This window comes from Solanum dulcamara, chromosome 7 (genome assembly GCF_947179165.1).
Source record: "Solanum dulcamara chromosome 7, daSolDulc1.2, whole genome shotgun sequence".
Lineage (NCBI taxonomy): Eukaryota > Viridiplantae > Streptophyta > Magnoliopsida > Solanales > Solanaceae > Solanum > Solanum dulcamara.
Genome location: NC_077243.1, coordinates 30,058,641 through 30,083,385, shown reverse-complemented (window position 1 = coordinate 30,083,385; position 24,745 = coordinate 30,058,641). Strand labels below are relative to the sequence as shown.

Below are 24,745 nucleotides of genomic sequence, written 5' to 3'. Positions count from 1 at the left end.
GCATGTTTCAACTATCGTCAAAAAATCATATTATACAACAAACTCCCTTTTTAAAAAGAGTCTAGGCTATACCACAATTTTACTATCTGGCAGTCGCAATTTAATTTTTGATCACAAACGTTTCAAATATTTAATATACAAAAAAAAAAGGTATTGTAAGTTACAACACTTCTTAGTTCTTATACAGTTTTTAAATATGAAAAAAAAAGAAGAAGAGGAAGTAATAAAAGAAACTAAAACAAGGTGCAGACTTTGCTAATTATCCCACGTCATTGGATCTTGATATCCAGTGTGGCCTTCGCTACCGTTCGATCGCCGCACACGTGCCGCAACTACCTTGATTATCTCTTCGCCCGCCTCAATCGTAACGACTACTCTCCCCTACATCTAAGCTCTAGGGTTTCATCATTCGAAGAAACGCCAATTCCTGAGATAATGTTTATTGTTCTTCTTGCGTAAAGATCCGACTGTTTTTAGTCAGTAGATATGGAGAAGGAGCTAATTGAGCTTTTCGATGCGGTAAAGCGAGCAGCTGATGCAGCCGCTGTAGACGGTGGTGCAGATTCTTCAGCGGAGGAGAGTAGGTGCCTTGACGTTTTGAAGCGGCTCAAGAAATTTCCTGTCAATTATCAAGTCCTCGTTTCCACACAGGTATTCAAAGATTTCCTCCTTTTCTTCGTCGCCTTCCAGTAATAATACACAATCTCCCGCTTTTCAGTTTTAGCATCCACGCATATGCTAATTCCGTGTACTTGCCCTTGGAAAGCTAGCATTTTGCATTATTTCAATTCCTGGAATTCTTTTTCTTTGTATTTGAAAAAATAATTTGAAGTGCTTCAGGAGAATCTCTCTGTGTATTTCTTTGGAATAAAATTCTGTACACGACCACACTTGCTTCTGATGCAACCGATCGGCCCTAACCTTGCACCATTCCGTCACTTTAAGCTACAAAAGAATTGCTTTTGATAACAATCGTGCTCTTCATTTAAAGAAAACCAGTTCGTTCCTTATTTAAAGAAAAGGATTCGTTCCCAGTTGATATGCTTCTTAGCTTCGCTAACCCTTATTAGGTGGATTCTGGGTTATTATTCAAAAATGTGATATACCATAATTGGAAGGTTGTGGAATTGTAATATTGGGATAACTGTCTCTTCGAATTAGGATCAAGCTTCGTTGCTTGGTGTCAAACTAGGATATGCGATGGATGATCTATTCTCCCTTTCAAGTAGGGGTTCAACGGAGCTTTATTTAAAGAACATTAACCACCACTTCGACTGATGCGGACGCGATTGGCCCATCACATAGAAGCCATTAGAAGTAATTATTCCAAATCAGGAATTAAAATGATACCGATCACTTAAAGCAAAAAAAACAATATTAAGCAAGGAGTCATCACTTCTTAAGTTAAAGTGATTCCACTTTATGAACTTTAACTAGTACTCTAGCAGTATGCAAGTTGATGCCTTTTACATTCAATATTGGAAGAACTACCATTCAGCAAGAAAATAGAGAATCAGAAGAGGTAAGACATCCTAATGGATATTCTCTTGGTCTGAGAAAATGGTCACAACTATCTGCTTTCTTTCTGCACCCCTTTTCTTAAATCAAAACACAGCTAGCATATTAAGCATGCTAAAATAACATAATGTCCCTGGTATCATATTTCCTAGAAACCGTAAGTCTTAATGACCATTGCAGATAATTGCAAATAATTAATCAGGCAGCTAACATTTATCTTCTTTTTTTTTCGAAACTGGTAATTTATTTATCCTTTTTTTTTAATTGGTACTTCCTCTGTCCCAAATTAGTTGTCAGGTTAGGGTCTTGCACACCCTTAAGAAAACAATCATTAGGAGTGTTATTTGACTAATATACCCCTACTAGAAAAATCAATATCATTGATTGATGTGTTCTGTATAGAATGCTACAAAGAATACCTAAAGTTTAACAAGATAACATTTCAATAGTACTAAAAGTTTTTACACTGCTCAATGAAATTTTTTTGCCGCCATCTCCGTCAATGAAAATTTTCTGCTCCCACAATTTGGTTTAAACAAAAAAATTTCTTTCATACTATATGAAAATTTAAAATTTCCCACTAAAATTAATATTATAAAAGAATGCATGGTACTTGAAATATGAATATCAAACAAAGTTATCTTCTGAAGTCATTAATTCTAATATATGCTGAAATTTTAATTTGAGTTTTGGTGTTCATGTATTTAAAAATATATGCATAATACTCTAATGATTCTTCTAAAACTGATTTATAGAGTAAAGTTAAAAGGGAGTAAGTGCATTAATTGAAGAAGTCTTGTAACTTGGAGTAATAACTTTTTTCACATTGAAATAGTCTTGTAACATTAAAATGACTTTTTGAAAACTATAGTTGTTATAGTAATTATTAAGGGTAGAATTGGAAAAAAGTGACTAATTGTTTCTTGATTGTTTAAACTGACAACTAATTTGGGACAACTATTTATAGTATACCTGACAACTAATTTGAGACGAAGGGAGTAAGAAGTAGCAATCTTTATCTTTGGAGCCTTTTTGGTCTGGATAAAGTTTTATCCATGGAGCCAATCAAGTGACTGTATCAAAAACAACTTTTGCTTTTACTACTTCCATTTTTGGTGAAGTGTGTTGATCAGAAATTAGAACTAGAGAATAAAAAAGCAATTGAACCTCAATTATTAAAATTCCCTGCATATGCATTTATTACTTTTTACATGATTAAATATAACGTTTTGTCAATTATGAAAAGAGAAGTAGAAGTGATGGGATTTCGAAGAACCATGTGCTTCAAACGGATAGACGAAAAAGTAAAATTTGTTGAAGTGTATGATCATCTCATCTAGCTTAAGAGGATAGAGAGCGCACACTTTTGGTTACTTAATTATATTCTGAACACGAACACGCTCTGTCAAGTATGGGTGAAATTCATTTTCATGGGTCAAGCACGTGCAAATTCTTTTTGACAATAGCAGATGGTGAGATTCGATCTTAAGACCTCTGCGTGCTCTAATACCATGTTGAAGTGTACTAAAAAAATTAGTAAAACCAATGACTAGGGTTTTCAATGTTTTTTTTTATGAAAAAATAAAACTATCGGATGTACATCGATTATTTTTCAACCAAAAATGCGTGGAAAGTATAATTTTTTTTCTATAAGAAACCGACGGACATCCATCTAAAAATGCACGAAAACTGTAAAACATAAAAAACCAAAAATCAATCGACTTTGTCGGCTTTTGAAGTGCAAAATTGCTATTGAAGGGTAAAAATAAAAATAATGGAAGTATTTCATCAAAGAGTATGTGTGGTCTAGTGGTAGAATTGTTCAATATCATGCTAAATACTTGGGTTCGATTCCAAGTTACTACATTTTTTATGTATATTTTTGAAAAACTTACGGACGTCCTTTAGGCCTCATTTGTTTGCATTTAATGAATGTTTGAATCTAACTCATTTAGTTGATAACTCATTAAGTGCATTTATTTTTCTTAGAATTCTACCACTTATTTGGTCTTAAAATGTCTGAAATGGGCAGATTTGAAATGAAGGCTGGAACTTATTTAACGCTCTTTGGCGGCTCATTAAGTGCATTAATTGCTAAGTTGAATCAAATTTGACATATTGATTTCATTTTAATTATTATCCGAATAGATTGTGGGATTTTTTTAGTAAATAACAAAGAAAATAAGTTTTTTTTTCTAGGTAGAATGTTACTATGAAATGGAAGGCTCCCTTAGGGGCTGACTAGGAAAGTGTTTTTCCGACTCCGACAGACCTTCGCTGGATATCTCTCTCCTTCCCTTTTGTTATCTCCTCTCCCCTCTCCTTATCTCTTTCTTCTCTTTCTCTCTCATCATTCTTCTTCTTTTTTTCTCCATTCTTGGTCAGTTTGTTACGGAGAATACTCTATTTTAGATCAAAGGGAAGTCTTATGATATCACAGAATCAAAAACCATTTCAGAAACTTGGTTTGACTGGGTGGAGGTATCGAAAAAGTTGATCAGAAGAATAGTGCTATGTAGAGAAGCACTACTGTGGATCTACAAAAGATTAAATGAGGCATCTGATTTTAAAGGCAAGATTTTCAAGTCTTGGAGATGCCGGTGGTCTCAACCCATATTTATTGCTCCCAAAAGTTCAATAAATTTGGCAGATACATTTCTATCATCACTGTAAAAGAATAGATAAAAACAGTGATCATTATCCCAGAAAACTCATTTAATGAGGGTTGGAATATTTTGGCCAGTAAACTGGAGAATTTTTTAAACAGGAAAGCAGAAGATCAAATAGCATTTATTACATTTGGGGATATGATACAACATAAATTGAATGGTAGGGGGAATTACAAAGAAGCTCTACAAGAAAGTAAATGGTCTAGGAAGAATGTTGAGAAGCCACTGCTATAGTCTTCAAGCTGGGAAGACAATGAGCTACTGCATAGGTGTCTTGTTGGTAGATTCATTGGAGGAAAAGAGGCTCCTACACAAAATGAAGTTAGGATTTGGGTGCAACAGATCTGCAAAGATGCCCCTAACACCTTAGTATATGATGTGAATGGCTTTGTATTTCTCTTTGAATTCCAAACCGGGAAGACTGCGGGGCATGTCATCATGGGGGATTGAAGACGGCAAGGAACAAGTCTGAAACTAGATTGGTGGTCTCCAACAAGAGTTGCTTTCCATGAAAGCACAAGATTCGATTGATTTTGGGTTAGGGCTCTTGGTCTCCCTCATGACCTTTGGATTAAAGATATCCTGAAGGAGATTGAAGATGCCTGGGGAGGATGGTTGGAAAATGAGGAAGAAATAGAGCTCAAAAATCATATGAGATGGGCGTGAATCTGAGTTCGAGGACCCAGGGAGAACATCCCAATAAAGGTCGAGTTGACGGATGGCAAGCTAATATACTTTTTACTGATCCGATGTGAGTCTTCGGCAACCTTCAGACCAGCGACGTAGTCCGAAATGGATTATCGAGGTGATAACAAGAAGTCAGAGAAGAGGCTAGCTATGATTCTGATCACAACAAACCTAGTTGACATGTGAAAGAAAAAGAAAAAAGTACAAGCTAGCTATGTCTCTAATGATAGCAGATCTAGTATACATGGGAAAGGAAAGGAGAAAGTACAGGAGATATATGCAAAAATCAATGGTTACAAGAATAAGGCAAAGTCTTTTGAAACCTCCTATGTGGAAAGAGAAGAGGGCTCCCACTTGGAGGTGATGGATGAAAGGCCTATTTTAAGTGGTTTCCTGACTGGATAAATGAAAAATCGACTCAAAATCTTTTGGGCCTTAAAAAGCCCAAATATTTTACTAAGCCTTTTATTGACTTTCAACCTTTTCTGGGATCTTCTTCCTTAAATTTTGTTGACCATTACACCATAGCTGGTGACACAGAAGACTGCATGCGCATGGGAGAACTGTTATGCATGTAGAAGACTCAATGAAGACTGCAAACTCCTGTAAGGATGATGAGACATGGGGTAAGAAGATATACAACAACATGGAGGTGGAAAGTTTTGGTGGAAACTTTGTCCTTTATTTGGAGGATCTTACACTTGGAAAAGAGGGGAAGGGCTCCAAACAGCTTTCAGCAGATTCCTCTATTGCTCACAATGGGAGGAGCAGTTCACTCTTATCAGGTAATCCACAACCCAATTCTAATGACGTGGGAATTTGAATTTCAAGAAGTTCTACTTCAAATTCGAAAACTGGTGGATGAGAGTGGAAGGATTCAAGGAAGAGGTGAAATTGTGGTGGCAATCTTTTGTAATAACTGGAACCTCAGGTTTTGTTCGGAAAGAAAAGCTGAAGCTCTTGAAAGGAAAGATAAGGAATGGAGTAAAAATAACAGAAATAATTGTAAAGCACAAAAGGAGGAGATTATAGAGTAGTTGGCCAAATGGGAAGTTGTGTAGGAACAAAGAGTGCTAATAGAGGAGATCTAACAGAAAACAAATTTGGCTATCACCTATGAGCAAGTAGCTAAGAAGGAAGAAATAAGGTGGAGGCAAAGATCAAGAATCTAGTGGCTAAAGCTGGGGGATAAAAATACTAAGTTTTTTTTCACATAGTAGCTACTTCTCATAAATACAATTCCATCGAGTCTCTTATGGTGGATGGATGTAATACTAATGAACTTTCTATCATTAAAGAGGCCATCAAAGCTTCTACCAAAATGTGTACACAGAAACAAGAGGAATGGAGGCCTGAGCTACAGTTACAGGGGATCACAAACATCAGTATGGAGGAGCAGACAGAACTTGAGGGTCCTCTTGAGGAGGAAGAGATCTTGGCTGCCTAAAACTTTGTGTTATGGAGAAAGCACCTGGACCTGATGGCTTCCCATGTCCTTTTACTTGTCTTATTGGGAGATATTGAAAGAGGATATTATATAAGTTATACAGGAATTCTATGCTACACAGAAGACTGAGAAGAGCTTGAATACTACTTTTGTAGCACTCATCCCCAAGAAAGCAAGTGTTGTTGAACTAAAAAACTTCAGGCCAATAAGTTTGATTACTGGAGTTTATAAGGTGATAACAAAATTACTGGCAGAAAGGTTGAAAAGGGTGATTGATAGGCTTGTCAACAAAAACCAAATGGCCTTTATTAAAGACAAACAAATAATAGATGCAATTCTCATTGCAAGTGAGTGTGTTGGCTCCAGGTTGAAAGGGAATATCTCTGGGGTAATGTGCAAGTTGGACATTGAAAAAGCATATGATTATGTAAATTGGGGTTTCCTGTTGAACACCTTGAGACAAATGGGTTTTGGAGAAAGATGGGTGGGATGGATAAAATTCTACATAAGCATTGTGAGATTCTCCATTTTTGTAAATGGAGAACCGGTGGGCTTTTTCTCTTCAGGGAGGGGAATCAGATAAGGTGATCCTCTTTCACCCTTTTTATTTATCCTGGTTATGGAGGAACTTGATAGTTTGATGGGGATTGTTACTCAAAACAGGTGGATCAAATGTTTCTAAATTAGTGGAAACAATGGTGATATTAAAGAGATTTGCCATCTACTTTATGTAGATGACACAATGATTTTCGGTGAGCCACAGGCAGAGCAACTTAGATTCATCAAGCTAATTTTGTTGTTTTTTGAAGCTTCTATAGGTTTGAAAGTTAATTGGGGAAAGAGCAGTTTATATCCTATCAAGGTTGTGACAAACATCCAAAGGCTAGCTGACATTTTGGGCTGCAAAGTGGAGAAAGTGCCCACAACCTATTTGGGTATGCCTTTAGGCAATAAACACAAAGATTTGGAGATATGGGATAACATAGTGGAGAAGACTGAAAAAAGGCTAGCCAGATAGAAGGCACAATACATCTCCTTTGGTGGTAGACACATCCTTATCAACTCTGTCTTAGATTCTCTTCCAACATATGTTATGTCTCTTTCAACTCTACTGGCAAAGGTGGCTAAGAAATTAGACAAACTTAGGAGAGATTTCCTTTGGCATTGCTCTAAAGAGAACAAAGGATACAATTTGGTCAAGTGGGCGACAGTTTTGCGTAGAAACGATTAAGGTGGTTTGGGCATCAAAAATTTGAGAAAGCATAACAGCCTTTTGATGAAATGGTTGTGGAGATGCACTGAGGAGAGGCAAGCTTTGTGAAAAGATTGATTAAATGTAAATATTAGGAGGATGGATTTTGGTTTAGTAAGGTAAGCACGGATGCTTATGAAGTAAGGGTTTGGAGAGCTATTAGAAACTTATGGCTCAAGTAAAACCAAATTTATATATCAAGGTGGAGGATGGAAGGAGAACTAGATTCTGGTAATAGATTCTGTGCACCAATTTTGATTCACTGATCAGTGATTGTTGGACAGAACAAGGCTGGAATCTCTATTTCAGAAGACTACTAAATGATTGGGAAATAGAGAGAGTAACCAAATTGTTGGAGGAAGTGGGGGATTTGCAGGCGCCAATATTGCCAATGATGTAGTAAGATGGTCACACAATAAGGATGGGATCTTCACAGTTGGCAGAGCATATAAAAAGGAGTGCAACTTGCAAAGCAGCAGATATCAGAGTTCATGAAAAAAGATTTGGAGGACTTCAGCACCAACAAAAGTTAATTGGTTGGTCATTAGAAAGGCAAGTCTTGAGGAGGAAAGGAAAGATCATATTTCCCTGGTGCTCTTTATGTGGGAAGACAGGGGAAACTAATACTCACCTATTCTTACATTGTACTTTCACAACACAAATATGGTCCGTGTCTCTCAACTTTTCGAAAGTGAAATGGACTATGCCAGAACATACCGTTGATTTACTAAGTTGCTAGATTAGGAGTAGAGGTAGAAAGAGACAGAAGACCCGGTGGAATTAATTCCACATTGCATTTGGTGGACAGTGTGGAAGGAGAGGAATAGTAGGAATTTTGAAGATATATCCAATTCCATTCACAAGGTTCAATGGAATTATATTGTATCTCTATGTTTTTATTGTAAAAAGATAGGATTAGAGGATTCAGATCAATTTTTAGGATCCTTGCAAGTATTACGCTTTTTGTTCTTTTCTGATTTTTCTAAAGGTCCCCAACATAGCCTTAATGCTGAAGAACACAATATTACCAAATCTTTTTAAAAAAAGATTGTGGATTTCATAGTATAATTTCTACACAAGCTATGTAGTTGTCTCCTTTTAAGTCAAAATATATCTCTCTCTGTTGCTTGTATTGTTATTCATGGAAAATTAATTAATTTTGTTGTGGTAAAAAATAATTACAATCCATATATCTTGCTAAAAGTCTCAATAGTTTTAAAATTTTGTGAATTTAAAAATTATTATCGATATAATATTTAATTGCTATATTGTTTAAATTTCATTTTGTGGGATTACATCGGGTATATTATTGTTGTTATATTGTTTATATTTTAGACTTATTAATTTTATATTCAGATGTTAAGAAAACAAATAGTCTTAATCATTGTTCAAATCTACGGATAACATCTTAATCATTCAGATTTTGATGTCTTAATCTTAATAATGACAAATGAGGCGTTAGTCCCTTATTTTTAATCGAGGCAGTCGGCTAAGTTGGGCGGACTCTTCACTTTCGATAGCACACCCGTGTCGGATTCTCTAAAAATTTTGGAGAATCCGACACGCACCGTTGACATTTTTGAAGAGTCCAAGCAAACATAGGCTGTCGGTTGGTTTGTGTAAACCAAACCACCTTTTTTTGACGTTATCAAGTTCGTGGTTTTTGGGTTGGTTTTAGTAGTAAAAAAGAGGGTGTGTGTTGGTTTTGGATCTCTGTTTCCGACCTATTCTTAGTAGTGTCATCTCATCTAAAAGCTTGAATTGCTAGAGAGAGCACACTTTTATTTACTTAATTATATTCTCAACAAAATTCAAAGGAAAGCCGTCAATTTTTTAGAAGTTGAATGTAAAAGATGAAAATGAAAAAAAGACCAAAGGAGATAAGATATGACATTTTGCTATATGATTCCCAGGACTCCTCCTTAAGTATGTTTCAGTTTCCTTTTTGTTATCTTCTTTTTTTTTTTCATGGTTTCCTCTTAGGCCTCATTTGTTTTCATTAAAATTAAGATGTTTGGATCTGAATGTACATCTGTATGATTAAAATGTTATTTCTCTATCTGAATATTGATTGTTTCAACATTTGAATGTGTATAATTTATTTTTTTATAATCTTAATGATAACAAATGAGGCGTTAGTCCCTTATTTTAAATCAAGGCAATCGGCTAAGTTGGATGGACTCTTCACTTTCAATGGCACGCCCATGTCGGATTCTCCAAAATATACTACTTTTGGAGAATCCGACACACACTCGTTGACATTTTTGAAGAGTCAAGCAAACATAGGCTGTCGGTTGGTTTGTGTAAACCAAACCACCTTTTTTTGACGTTATCGAGTTCGTGGTTTTTGGGTTGGTTTTAGTAATAAAAAAGAGGGTGTGCGTCGGTTTTGGATCTCCGTTTCCGACCTATTCTTAGTAGTGTCATCTCATCTAAAAGCTTGAATTGCTAGAGAGAGCACACTTTTATTTACTTAATTATATTCTCAACAAAATTCAAAGGAAAGCCGTCAATTTTCAAAAGTTGAACGTAAAAGATGAAAAGGAAAAAAAGGACTATTTTTTAGAAGTTGAATGTAAACAACAAACCCAGTATAATCCCATAATGTGGGGTCTGGGGAGGGTAGAGTGTACGCAGACCTAACCCCCACCTTGAAAGGTAGGGCGGCTGTTTCCGAAAGACCCTCGGCTTTAAGAGAGGACAAGATAAAAGGTCAGATAGGGGCAAACATATAGAAAACAAGATGAAAACAGGAATAGCAAAAGGGAAAGTCGTGGTAGAGTGGTACGGGAAGAAAGAGGCATAACTACAATAAATAAATAAATAAGATAAGATAAGATAGATAAGACAGTCAAAGTACAACGGCGCCACAACTATAAACAACAATACAATGCAGAAATCAAAAGGCAATAAACAATGGGCAGAACTACAACTATTATGGTGCAAAAGATGAATCACTTAGCCTTTAATCCTAATTTGGGTCCTCCACAAAGGAAATTATAGTGCGCTAATGCGCCTACTAGTAGGGTAGGATAACGCGACTATGTACTAGCCTTCTACCCGAATGCGGGTCCCATCCATGGCCAACCTCTCACACCTCCTTACTGGGGCATCCGTGTCTCTCCTCTTCACATGCCCAAACCACCTAAGTCGCATTTTCCGCATCTTGTCTTCCACTGAGGCCACTCCTACCTTATCCCGAATAGCCTTGTTTCTAATCCTGTCGCTCCTGGTATGCCCACACATCCATCTCAACATTCTCATCTCGGCTACTTTCATCTTTTGGACGTAAGAGACCTTAATTGGCCAACACTCCGCCCCATATAACATAGCCGGTCTAACAACCACTTTGTAGAACATGCCCTTAAGTTGTGGTGGCACCTTCTTGTCACAGAGCACCCCGGAAGCGAGCCTCCATTTCATCCACCCTGCCCCAATACGATGTGTGACATCGTCGTCAATCTCCCCGCTGCCTTGCATGATAGACCCCAGGTACTTGAAACTACCTTTCTTTTGGATAGCCTGGTCACCAAGCATAACTTCTACGCCAACCTCATGGGGTGTCTCACTGAACTTGCACTCTAAGTACTCTGTCTTGGTCCTACTCAGCTTAAACCCTTTAGACTCCAGGGTGTGTCTCCAATCCTCCAGCTTAGCGTTAACTCCGCTACGAGTCTCATCGATCAGGACTATATCGTCCGCAAAAAGCATACACCATGACACCTCACCTTGAATTTGTCGCGTCAATACATCCATCACCAAGGCAAATAAAAACGGACTAAGGGTTGATCCTTGATGTAACCCCATCACAACTGGGAAGTGCTCTGAGTCTCCTCCTACTGTCCTTACCCTGATTTTGGCGCCCTCGTACATATCCTTGATCACTCTAATGTACGCCACCGGTACACCTTTAGCCTCCAAACATCTCCATAGTATTTCTCATGGAACTTTATCGTAAGCCTTTTCTAGATCAATGAATACCATATGCAAGTCTCTCTTTCTCTCCCTATACCGCTCCACCAGTCTCCTCATAAGATGGATAGCTTCAGTAGTTGAGCGTCCCGGCATAAATCCAAACTGGTTCTCTGAAATAGACACGCCTCTCCTAACCCTCATCTCCACCACTCTTTCCCACACTTTCATAGTATGGCTTAGAAGTTTGATACCCCTATAGTTGTTGCAACTCTGGATATCTCCCTTGTTTTTGTATAGAGGGATTAGTACGCTCGACCTCCATTCTTCAGGCATCGTTGCTGTCCTAAAGATGACATTAAATAATCTAGTCAGCCACTCCAAACCTACCTGGCTCGTGCTCTTCCAAAATTCACCAGGGATCTCGTCAGGTCCGGTCGCTCTTTCCCAGCGCATCCTACGCACAACACCCTTAAGCTCTTCGACCGAAATACTCCTGCAACACTCACCAACGCAAAGCCTCCCTGTGTGTTCCAAATCTCCCAACATAATCTCTCTGTCTCCTTCTTCGTTCAAGAGTTTATGGAAGTACGACTGCCATCTCTGTTTAATGAGGGTCTCTTCTACCAATACTTTTCCATGTTCATCCTTAATGCACTTCACTTGATCCACATCGCGTGCCCTTCGCTCTCGCATCCTGGCTAGCTTGAACAATTTCCTATCCCCGCCTTTTTCTTCTAGTTCAGCATAAAGGCGTTCAAAAGCTGTCGTTTTTGCCGTCGAAACCGCCGACTTTGCCTCCTTCCTCGCTATCTTATAAAGTTCCCTATTCGTCCACTTCTCCACCTCATCCTTGCTTTTTATCAGCTTCGCATACGCTATCTTCTTCGCTTCCACCTTCCCTTGCACTTCTCCATTCCACCACCAGTCCCCTCGGTGCCGGCCACGGCTACCTGTCGAGACTCCCAACACTTCCCTTGCTACCACCCTAATACAACTAGCCGTCCTATCCCACATAGTGTTCGCATCCCCACTACTATCCCAGGCCCCCATATCCTTCAATTTTTCCCCCATCTCCAGGGTGCTAGTCGTGGTCAAACTCCCCCATCTGATCCTAGGTCGGTCATCCCCGATCCTCTTCTTCCTCGTCATCTTGATCCCTAAATCCATCACCAAGAGCTTATGTCAGGTCGTAAGGTTGTCGATCGGAATGACCTTAAAGTCTTTGCACATACCTTTATCATCATTTCTAAGGAGTAAAAAGTCTATCTGGATCTTAGCCACGGCACTCCGGAAGGTTATCAAGTGATCCTCCTTTTTAGGAAAACTCGAATTGGCTATCACCAATCCAAAAGCTCTTGCAAAATCCAACAATGAGACTCCTCCTCCATTTCTGACCCCGAAGCCGAAACCTCCATGCACATCATCATACCCTCCCGAAGTAGACCCGATGTGCCCATTGAAATTCCCTCCCACGAAAAGCTTCTCAGTAGACAGTATGCCTCCCACTAACTCGTCCAAATCCTCCCAAAAACGCCTCTTATCCTCCTTGTTTAAGCCTGCTTGCGGCGCATACGCGCTAATAATGTTCAACGTGTTCCCTTCAACGACCACCTTAATCGACATCATCCTTATCATTGGATCTCCTAACCTCCACCACCTGATCCCTTAAGTTACTGTCTACTAAAATGCCTACCCCATTCCTTTTCTTCGATCTACCAGAGAACCAAAGCTTATACCCGTCTATCTCCTTAGCTTTAGAACCTACCCATTTGGTCTCTTGTACACACGCTATATTAATCTTCCTCTTCTTTAGGATCTTAACTAGCTCTATGGATTTTTCCGTCAACGTCCCAATGTTCCAAGAGCCTATTCTCATTCTAGACGCTCCTTTAACCCACTTACCCCTCCTAACCCTCGTCCCCGTCCCCGTCCCCGTCCCTGAGTGAGAACATGACCCTAGTCTACCATCACTATCCAAAGCCACGAAAACGTGTGTGAACTAATAAATTATTCGAAGGTTTAAAGTTAGTAAAATGTAGTTACAATTGTATGAGTAAGGAATAAATAGGAGAAGATATGGGAACCGGAGGTACCAACTCCAGTTGAAATAATCCTGATTTCCAAGGTGATGTTCACAACGATTTTTGAGTTGTGCGGGTAGCAGATCTTGGGTTGAACAAATTCTTGGGCCAAGCACCCAAAAATTTGTAGACAGAACAATAAATGTCGAATATAGACAACGCACACTAACTAATAAGCAAGCACAGGAAATCAATAACACTACAATAGTTGAAGAAAATCAATACCAGCAAGCAAAAAAGAACAATATGCTGCCACACCTAACTCAAACAGGTCAAGAAGATATTAGAAGATAAACTGGTACACAAGAGATCAGTTGAGGAACGACCGAACCTGGAGCTGCAGACCTCACCAGAAAGACACCGGCGTCGGTAATGGATGACTCTGATTTTTTTTTACCTGAAAATCCCGACCTGAGGTTGTTAATCAGAAAGTGATGCGGAATCCTAAACGTCGCCGGAAAAGTTGGACGCTGCCGGAATTTGCTTGAAGCCGCCAGAAAATGCAAGAAGAGACCAAAAGCTTCGCCGGAAAAATCGCCGGAGAAGCCTTTTTCAGTCAGATCTGATCCTCTCCGGACAGATCTACTTGCAACCGCCGGATATTGGAAGCTCTAGTTCCGATTTTGACCAATCTGAACAAACCTATTTCTCCGGAAAACGCAAGAAGTAGACTCGCCAGAGAAAGTGACGTCGCCGGCGTTTGTTCCTGCAACAGAGATCGGCACTACAAGTGCAAGAAATATAATAAACCAAGTATAGATTCACAAAATTCCAAAAGTAATTGAAGAATTAAGAAAAGCCTACAACTATAGATTTTTATGAAATGTTTACTACTTTTTTGTGTAAAGATAGATTTTTATTTTTATTTTAAAAAAGAAATGGGTGATCCAATTTACACCAAAAAGTAAGATGTGTTGATTCTCCTACCACTCTTTTTGCACGGAAGAACTATATGATTCCCAAGACTCCTCCTTAAGTATGTTTCAGTTTCCTTTTTGTTATCTTCTTTTTTTTTTCATGGTTTCCTCTTAGGCCTCATTTGTTTTCATTAAAATTAAGATGTTTGGATCTGAATACACATCTGTATGATTAAAATGTTATTTCTCTATCTGAATATTGATTGATTAAAGACAATTTGTTTTTCAACATTTGAATGTGTATAATTTATTTTTTATTCATAAACAAAATAAATATTCAATTCAAATAAAATAATAATTAAATATTAGAAAAATCGAAATTCAATAAAATAAGTTTATTATTTGATTAAATAAGAAAATATTTATGTTCGCTAGTGATGATTGATATAGTTTGTAGTGGTGGTAGTAATGGTTGGTGTTACTACCTAGCAATGCTGGTGATGATAGTTGTGATGGTAGAGGTGGTTGGTGTTGTAGTGACTGGTGTGACGGTGATGGTTGGTAGTGAGGTGGTGGTTGTGATTGTGAAGTTGGTTGATGTTAGTAGTAGATGATGTTGATAGTGATGTTTAAGAATGTGTGGCAATTGATGATGTGTCAGTGGTAGTTGGCGCGACGCTAGTTGTGATGGTGAAAGTGGTTGATAGTTACTAGGGACTGATCGTACTGAGTGAAAGTGGTTGATAGTTACTAGGGACTGATCATAGTGATGGTAGTGGTTGATAGTGATAGTGGAGGTGAAGACGGTGGTAATGACAATGGATATAATTATAAGGAAAAAGGTTCATAAATATCCTTCACCTATGGAAAAAAGCTCATAAATACCCTCCTTCCACCTTTTAGTCTAAAAATACCCCCAACCTATTTTTTGGCTCAAGAATAACCCAAACATATTGGAAATAGTTCAAAATTACGCTCCTTCCATCTATTAGTCTAAAAATACACTCAACCTTTATTTTTGGTTCAAGAATACCCCCTTCCACCTTTTAGCTAAAAAACAAAGGTTTAGACTAATAGTATTGACAAGGGTGATAGTTGTCGGTGGTGATTATGAACTTTGAATAATTAAAATTGTTGTTTTCTTAACATTTGAATATGTCGAGTTAAAAAATTACTAAGTATAAATTTAAACAATAAAATTATACTAACATAGTCAACATAATCCCACAAGATATTAAATATTGCTCAATAATATATTTGAGAAAATATTAATATAATCTTGTAAGATGACTAAACTAATAAAATATAAAATATAGTATTAATTTCCTTTTTTCATTATTCTGATATGTTATACTCGAGCCGAGGGTCCTTCGGAAAAAGTCTCCTTACCTCCACAAGGTAGGGGTATGGTATGCGTACCAGACCCCCACCTGTGGGATTCTACTGGGTATGTTGCTGCTGTTGTTTACATTTAAGCAATAAGCATTGCTGCATTAAATGAGTTGTGGGAAGAAAGCGTCATTTCTTGTTTAAGCATTTAACAGCTTAATAAAAATCACTGAATGGTTTAAAGACTTTTGTTTAGACCAAATCAGACCTTGTAAGACTCATTCAGTGGTAGAAAATTTAATAAACAAATGCACTTAATGAGCTGCAGTATGAATGATTCAAATTCAGAGCTTTCATAAAGTGCAAACAAATAAGGCTTTATTCTACCTTCTGTTCTCCATTCTCATTGATTTGCTTCTTTCCTTTTTCTTTTTCTTCTTCATAATGATTCTTTTTCTATTTTTGTTGTGTAAGTCCTATTTCTTTTCATTCTTCTTTTGGAAAAAGAATCATGGCTCAGTATTGTAAGTTCGAGCTATTTACTCGGTTATTGTTGTTGTTTGTTACTACTATTATCTCTCTTTTCTCTCTTCTTTTGAAAAAAAAAACAAGGGTAAGTATTGCGAGTTCGTGTGTTTTAGCTAGTGGTTTCATTCTCTCAGGGGCTTTCCTGGAGATTGATTCAGGAATTTCATGTACTGGTGTTATTACCTGTTATTCTTTCTTACGTTTATTGTCCTCTTGGAGGTCCTCCTCTGCTAGTGGGTCCTTTTTCTGTGATTGACTAATGAATAATGTTTCAGGTGGGCAAACGGCTCCGAATATTGACAAAACATCCAAGGGAGAAGATCCAGGCGTTGGCTTGTGATGTAGTGAAGAACTGGAAGACTATAATTGTGAGAGAGACAATGAAAAATAAGAATGGCAATGAAGTAAATGGGGAATCTGTAAAAGCTGAATGTGCTGGTGATGATGGTGATGAAGGCTATAAATTCCAGCGTGTGAACTCGGTGAAGGTTGAAAAGGTGTTAAGGGTTGAGAATGTGACGGTTGAGAGGTCAAGTAAGTCTCTAACTCCAAAGTCTGAGAGATCAGTTAAGTCAGAAAGTTCCTTCACTGACGTAAAGTCTGAGAATGTTACTGTTATGAAGACTGAGAATACAACTTCCAAAAGTGTAAAGATTGAGAAGAAACCCAAGGATGAGAAATTGGCCTGTAATGTGTCTAGTGCTGCCCCACCAAAGTTGTCTGCTCTTGTTTATTGCAAGGATTCTGTGAGAGACAAAGTTCGGGAGCTCCTTGCTGAGGCTCTTTGCAAAGTCTCGGTTGAAGTTGATGACGATTTGAGGGATGCTGTGAATGGCTGTGATCCTTATAGAGTTGCAGTTCAGGTTGAGACTGCAATGTTTGAGAAGTGGGGTAAATCTAGTGGTTCCCAGAAGTTTAAGTATAGGTCAATTATGTTTAACATTAAGGATCCAAACAACCCAGATTTTAGGAGGAAAGTCCTTATAGGACAGTATTCACCTCATAGTATTGTTGATTTGAGCCCAGAAGATATGGCAAGTGATGAAAGGCAAAAGGAAAATAAGAGGATTAAAGAAAAAGCATTATTTAATAGCCAGCTTGGAGGTCCTCCAAAGGCCAGCACAGATAAGTTTAAGTGTGGTAGGTGCGGGAAAAATCAGACCACTTACTACCAGATGCAAACTCGGAGTGCTGATGAACCGATGACAACATATGTCACGTGTGTAAACTGCGATAATCGCTGGAAGTTCTGTTAAAATTGATCTTGTTAGCATTTGTAACTCAGTGGTATCACATGATGAACTTCATAGGCCCTTTCACAACTATGATGTAGTTTCTAGGTTATTTACAATTGTCGTCTTTGAGGCGGTCTCTGATATGCATGGTACGATCGCCCAAACTATTTTATTGTACGGGATGTTGTGACATCTAAACCATGTCTTTTTCTTTTCTGATTCAAATTGTAGACCAATTTTATTTAGCAGTCGTTTTTTGTCTTGATTACTCTTTCAGCTCGATGCTTGTTCAGAGGAGAGGTGTGACTCCTATAGTTTTTACTATGGAGATGGACTCACTAAGGTTGAAGGATCTAGCTTTTTGCAAGTCCTTATGCTCCTGATCAGTCCTAGGGGAGTAAACTTCTCAAAAGCATTTCATATCTGATTTACATTTGGTATTTCATTCTTCACCCAAAAAATGTAAATCCTAATTAGCAAGTAATTTGTGTTTCATGGACATGTCATCTTCCATGAGGTATTTTATGAGCAGCATGGAAGGTGAGATCATGGTTATAGCAGCGGCATTCCAATATGATACATTACATGAGTTAAACAACATTTTTCACACTATATCCAAATAAGATGTATTATTTACTTCAATCACGCATATTTTCGACTTGCTTCATAAATAGCTATTTTCTCAAAATAATAGTTATTTATGAAGCAAGTTGAAAATATGCTTGATTGAGGTCTATGATACATCTCATTCGAGAAAAAATGTTTTTTTGAAATAGTATGACAAATGCCCATGATCTTATGTGAAGATACTGCAGCATACATAGCACAATTGAAGAGAGAATTCGTAAAAAGAGATTGAACGAATCATATTTCATAAAAAATTTAACACACATGAATTCCAAAAGAATGGTGATTTAAACATCAACAAATTTGTTTGAGTAATAATATGGTGATTTATTCACTATAACTTTGGAAAAGATAGTGCACACGATTGGAATGTAAAAATTTAAGTTTTTAAACTGATATTTTCATTATGGGGAGTTTATAGGACAAATTACATCCAGTGGTCATTCGGCCCATTTATTTTCAAAAAAAAATAGCCATGCCTTTTTGTCTTACCAAAAAAATGGTTAATAGTCACTCGGCTGTGCAAAGCCAATGAGCCTTCGCCCATTTGCTTTCTTATTTAAAAAAAAATTGCTATGCTATTTTAAAAACAAAATCGCTGCTTTAATTTATTTATTTCTTTGCTCCTTTTTTTCCTTTTATAATTGTTTCACTTTTTTTTTGGAAAAAATGAATATTATGTCATTTTTTGTATTATTCTTTTATTTATTAAAGTGAAAATGCATAATAGTCAAATAAATATCGATACATTACATAATTATTTATATAATATCGATACATGATTATACACATTTAAATATATTATATATACACTGCATATTATTTATACATCATATATATATATATATATATATATGTTTATACATCATTTATACAATATTGATTCACGTTAATACAATATTTATACAATATCAATACATTACATATACACTACATAACTATTTATATAACATCGATGCATTACATATACACTACATAACTATTTATACAATATCGATGCATTACATATACACTACATAACTATTTATACATTATAGATACATTACACAACTCTTTATAAAAAATCGATACATTACATATACACTACATATTAGCCCGAGTTAATACGAATTGCACTTTTTTTCTCTCACAAGTAGGGTTGTCTTTTGTCTGAAACACCATTCTTATTCTGTGTGTCCTTCCTTTGCTCGATCTCCATTGCTTCGTTCATTTATGGAAGGAGACGATGTGTAAATGTCAATATACTATAGACTATAGTTATGAAAAATTATCATCTTTTGTTAAGGAAGGAGACGATGTATAAATGTCAATATACTATAGTTATGGAAAATTATTATCTTTTGTTAAATCAATCAAATATTGTATAGTATTATTATTTTGTGAAAGATCCTTTTTAGATCATATTGACCAATCACAAACGGGAAAGTAATATTGGCATCAACTCAGGTTAATTATTATTTGTAAGGCAGTAGAGCAGACGAGTGCATACATACATTATTCTTCACCTAACCACAAATACTATATAGTTTGTTGTAAATTTGGCAAGAGTCAGCTAGAGAGCAGTACTGTTGCTTCTAGTAGTTTCTGATATTTCCTTAAGAGCCTGGAAGACTGTAGAACTTTTGTCAAAAATCTGGGCTCTCCTGTTATAATCCATTGGGTCTTTCCCTTCATCCTCTCCCATAATTGCTTCTCTTTCCAAACACTCTAACAATTCTACCATTCCACCACCCAATTGTTGACAATTACTCGACATTCTGGCTAAATCTTCTTCCCTACCAATCTGTTCCTCTAATTTCCTTTCTATTTTCCCAATTGATTCCCCTTTCGCTCACTTGGACGACATTTTCCCATTTGATAATAATGGCTTCCACCTATCGACATTACCATAACCGCCTGGAAATTGGAGGTTATGATGAGTTGCAGAATTAACGTTGGAATTGGGAGAAGAAAAATAAGTCTTCACGTGAGGGAGAAAAGACGCCATAGCCATCAAACAAAGATTTGTGTTTTGTAGGAGAATTTCGAAAGCAAAAAAGCTGTGAGATTGGCGATGGAGAAGGGAATAGGATTGTTGGGCTTATATATATATATATCCACACAATGTCACGTGGAAGGAAGTAAGGCGTTTGGTCAAAGTGCTGCCTCGTGGCTTGACAAAAATGGTTTGATTTATAAATTGTTTTTAATTATTTTTTTTAGTATTTGGTTGGTCAATTTAAAATAAGTCTTAATAAATAATTAAATTTATTTGAATGAATTTATTTTAACCAGCTTATATGTTAAAAAAATAAGTTGGACTTTACCTATTTATTTTTTTTAACTTATAAGCAGCTTTCAAGTTACTTAAAATAAATATATCAATCTCATTTTGAAAATTATTTAATTTTAATTTTTTTATGTGATATGTTTAACATGATAATATTAAAAAATATTTTGTAACTTTTTATATATCTTTACTATATGATTTCAAAATTCAAAAAAAAATATTTTATTAAATTTTATGTCAAATTAAAACTAGACCATATGAAATTAAAATGATCCTTTAGCTTCGAGCCATGAATCCTTCTATCCATTAATTTTTATCTTAACCAAAAGGAATTCTCTATTTCTAGTCTTATTTCATACTAATACAAGAAGAATGCTGAATTGTTCCACTTTATATGATGCTATTACTCCTGTTCATTTTACTTATTTATTATATTGAAATAACTTTTCACTTTACGTATAAATTATCATATCAAGAGAAAAGACAAGAAATTTTCTTATTTTATTTTTAGAATTAACTATTCAAATTCATTTTAAATTATTCATCAATTACGTACTACGAGTTTCATGATAAAATAAGTTATATTTTATTTATTATTTTTAAGGCGTGTAAAATTTATGAACAAATAAACGCAAAATGCATATCAAACTTATATTCTATTTCTTCAATGAAATTAGCTTAAATAAGTGTGAAAACAACTGCCTAAATATCAAGAAATAACAATTTCACTTCTTCATTTTTCCTTTTATTCTTTTCCGATCGAAATATGTATTTGAATATCATGGTACAATAACCTACAACTATCTTTAATAACACACAATTTTGAATTTTAAAGAATGTGATATTTATTTTACCCACATTTACTAGTTAAAGTTACTTTTTCTTTTTACATCTTATAGATGATAAAATTTGTGTCGAGAAAACAATTTAGATAGAAAAATATAAACATAACATTTTGTTTCAATATAGTGAGACCTATATGAATTCTCTGAGCTTTCTTTTTCTAATATAAATTCAAAGACGTTTAAGCTTGATATGAATTTGATTATTTTCCATGAACAAATTAATGGCAGCCATGAACAATAATTATCCCACAAATAAATGATTTGCCTTTGTTAAACTTGATCTTGCATGCCTTGGTATTTGATTTACCTTTGTTAATTTGATCTTGGAGTACGTCTTGGTGTTTGATTTGCATCGGTTCTTGGCTTTGGAGTATTTGAAACTTGTAGAGGAATGATTGCATCCTTGTAAATTATAGGGAAACTTATAACGTTTGATCCACAGTTCTCTTTGGTTCCTTGTTAGAATCGTGATCCCTTTTCTAAATTATGAGGACCCTTAATTTTAGCCGTACGAGGGAATAGTTGTGACGATAAAGAAAAACTTCTTTGAACCAACTAGATTGAAGTGACACGACAATATGTGATTGGCTGAAACATGTCATTTGTACATGTGATACATTTTCATTAGCTTTTTGATCATTTGACTAGATATGCTATGTCATTTCAATATGTGGCATGTTTTTTAGACTTTTATTTTTAACTTGATGTACCTCGTCATTTGACACGTAACATCAATTTGAATCTCTAGGATAAGATGATATTTTTTTGTACTCTAAATGATTTCTAAATGTCATCTAATCCTGCCAAGTAAAGAAGAACCACACGCAATGCAAGTCATTTCCTAATGAACTTTGAATTGTATTTCAATAATTTCTCCTCAAATTTGATCACAATAAGGAAATCATTTAATTTGTTTCCCTAATTCTTGTAGGAGACCAAATATAATTTGACTCTGCTGAACAGATTCTCTTCTTTTTTGTTTTGAAGACTCTTACCGTCGTCAGTCTTCTTTCCTCTCTACCTACTTTATTTCTTCTATGAAAATACTTTTATATTATTAAGTAATGCTTATATCTTTTTATTGAGATTATATTGTCAAATCTTACTAACCTCTCAAAATTGCCACTTCATGGGTAGCATAATACTCGTAACTCGTCTATCTTTTTCTTAGGTAAGAATAAATATTGCTATTTAAGGAATCACCCAATTATGTATTTGATTGTTATTCAAACAAATTTCTAATATACACCAAAAGTAATATTAGATGTATTGATTCTGGTCCACCAAACGTCGAAAAAGATTTGAGGATGTACATATTATTTTCAGCCCCAGTTAGTAAAAGAAATTTAAAATTCTTCATTAATCTAGTGGTTGGTGAATCACAGATCAAAAGCAAGGTTAACACAACAAAAAAGAAGGAAAGAGATCATCAAAATAGAGAGGCTTGGGCATGAAAATGACAAGTCTATCTATACAGTGGTGGATCCATTATGGCAGATAAATATCTACAACCGTTATAACTTGTGCGCTCAAGCAACTAATGTACAAAAGAATCAGCTATATACAAAACAAATTTAAACTTGATCTTTTTAAGTTTTAACACACAATTCATTCTACTTTTGAACTTATGGATTCAGGTAAAGCATTTATTGAATCTTTAGAGGATTTTCACATATATATCTATGCTCCACGTCGAAAAAAACTGGACTCGGATCAACGCCCGCAACAAGATAACTATGACCAAAGAAAGCTTCTAATGGAAATTTAGCCGCAGCAACAATCGCCTCTCCAGGACATTCCACTGCTTATGGACAGCATGATAAATTGCCGAATCCTTCATTCATGTCCTTACATGTCGAAATAAAGATTAGGATCATGCCATGGGAATGAGATCCTAGTTGTTCCGTCAACAGCAGAATTTTGTTTATTCAACAATTCTCCTGTGGCTCTTGACAAGATGTTTGTTCCCTAAGCCTCCTCTCAGCAGCTATAGCAGCAGCAACAGAAGGTGGAAAATGTGTCAAGCTCTCAGTTGCATTTTCATCAGTGGAAGGTGCCGGTGCCACCCTGAATAAGGATTCAACATCTCTTAGTGTCAAAACAGGCTGATCTTGATTCTTTCTGTTGCCACTAACAAATGAACCAATATTCCTGCTCTTGTTCAACTTATATATGCTCTCCTCAACTGTGTCTTTCACCTATTATAAAAAAGATAACAAAAAGAAAGAGATCGTAATGAATAAGCCCCCAGTGGCGTACACAGGATTTTTTGTAAGCTGTGTCGATATTTAAAAATAAATAAACAAATGAATAATTGATATAACAATATTATATTAATAAAAACTATTTAAAGCTTACTAATAAAACATAAATCAAGCAAACTACTACAATTATCCTCAACGACTTAGGTTTAACTTTATAACTTATTATTGTGTCTAGTTCCGTATTGGATAAGTAATTAAATTCCTACAATACTACACAAATTGTATTCTAGTTCAACTAGTCTATTTTATCCTAATATAACTAGGAATTGCAGGTTGGAGGTTTGAATCTCTACAATATTTACTTTTATCACAAGAACAAAAGTTTACTGGAAAAGCCAAAAATCTAACAAAAATTTGCACTTGACTGCACCAGCGGCGCGCCAAACCAACAAGCCAAGGAAACTCATTTGTTGAACGAGTGTCATTTATGTTATTTCTAGTGATATTTTGTTCAACGAGTGTCACTTGACTTGAACTTAAATACAGCCCCGATCTTGCAACATGAGTGAAATACACCCCTAAATTCTCGTCAAGTTTAAGGGTGTTTTCAACACTTCTCTTGGCTTTTTATTAAGAGTTTCATGCTCCTATAAGAGTTTGAGGCCACTAGCTAGGTCTTGTGAAAGATCGACGGTGTATCTAAGTTTAGTTAGTCAAGTAGAGGTGTGTTTTTAAGGCTGTCAATAGTTCGGGGACGAAACTAATAAGTTGTGCCAAGTTCAGGGGTGTTTTCAATACTTCTTTCTTTTTGGTTCATTGTACCACATACTTTAGATATAATAGAGTTACCATACAGAGTTAGCTTTGGACTCCCAATTCAATAATAATGATGTTTTGATAGAGATACATACTATAAAACGGTGAACAAGAGTCTTATGTGCTTGCCCAATTCGATGCACCCTGCCAATGGCTTGTGCCTCTGCTGCAGGATTCAGCAATGGTTCAACAAGTATAACATGCTGGGCTTCCAGAAGATTGAGGCCATTGGCTCCATGTTGGATCAGGAGCAACAACACTTGAATGGATCTAGTTTCTGGTTGGCCCACATGTCTTTTGCCATTTTCTTCAACAGTGTTGTCATGGCCTCTGAATTGGCTGATGGCAACATGTGATTTCCTGTGAATGCAGTACTTAAGTTTTAAACTTGAAACTAATGTGTCATAGCACACTATAAGACATGCAACATGAAATGTTTAGCCATAAAATCAAGAGCTGCTTCCTT

At 36.1% G+C, this 24,745-nt stretch overlaps 3 protein-coding genes across 5 annotated transcripts in view; 1 reads left to right on the top strand and 2 right to left on the bottom strand.

The window, feature by feature from the left end:
* Positions 1–238: 238 nt before the first annotated feature.
* On the top strand, positions 239–17,763 carry LOC129894244 (transcription elongation factor TFIIS-like). The gene is made up of 2 exons (XM_055969834.1): positions 239–651; positions 16,559–17,763. Exons 1-2 carry the CDS (start codon positions 487–489, stop codon positions 17,537–17,539), a joined length of 1,146 nt encoding a protein of 381 aa, XP_055825809.1. The 5' UTR covers positions 239–486; the 3' UTR covers positions 17,540–17,763.
* A 1,813-nt stretch (positions 17,764–19,576) lies between these two features.
* On the bottom strand, positions 19,577–20,306 carry LOC129896087 (uncharacterized). The gene is given in 1 exon segment (XM_055971909.1): positions 19,577–20,306. A coding segment is annotated over 1 exon segment (441 nt). The 5' UTR covers positions 20,139–20,306; the 3' UTR covers positions 19,577–19,697.
* A 2,397-nt stretch (positions 20,307–22,703) lies between these two features.
* Positions 22,704–24,745, bottom strand: part of LOC129896695 (uncharacterized) — a 29,106-nt gene continuing 27,064 nt past the window's right edge. For all 3 annotated transcript variants that reach the window (XM_055972633.1, XM_055972634.1, XM_055972635.1), the window contains 2 exons: positions 24,375–24,639; positions 22,704–23,457 (listed from right to left, as the gene is read on the bottom strand). In XM_055972633.1, the coding sequence (XP_055828608.1) occupies positions 23,188–23,457; positions 24,375–24,639 (535 nt within the window). In that variant the 3' untranslated portion in view covers positions 22,704–23,187. The remainder of the gene's footprint in view (positions 23,458–24,374; positions 24,640–24,745) is intronic.

What these genes read in the sequence shown, in the direction of transcription:
- LOC129894244 (XM_055969834.1), top strand. Translation starts at nt 487, where the DNA reads ATGGAGAAGGAGCTAATTGAGCTTTTCGATGCGGTAAAGCGAGCAGCT. An exon ending in AAGTCCTCGTTTCCACACAG is followed by an intron (nt 652 to 16,558) that starts GTATTCAAAGAT and finishes ATAATGTTTCAG; the next exon opens with GTGGGCAAACGGCTCCGAAT.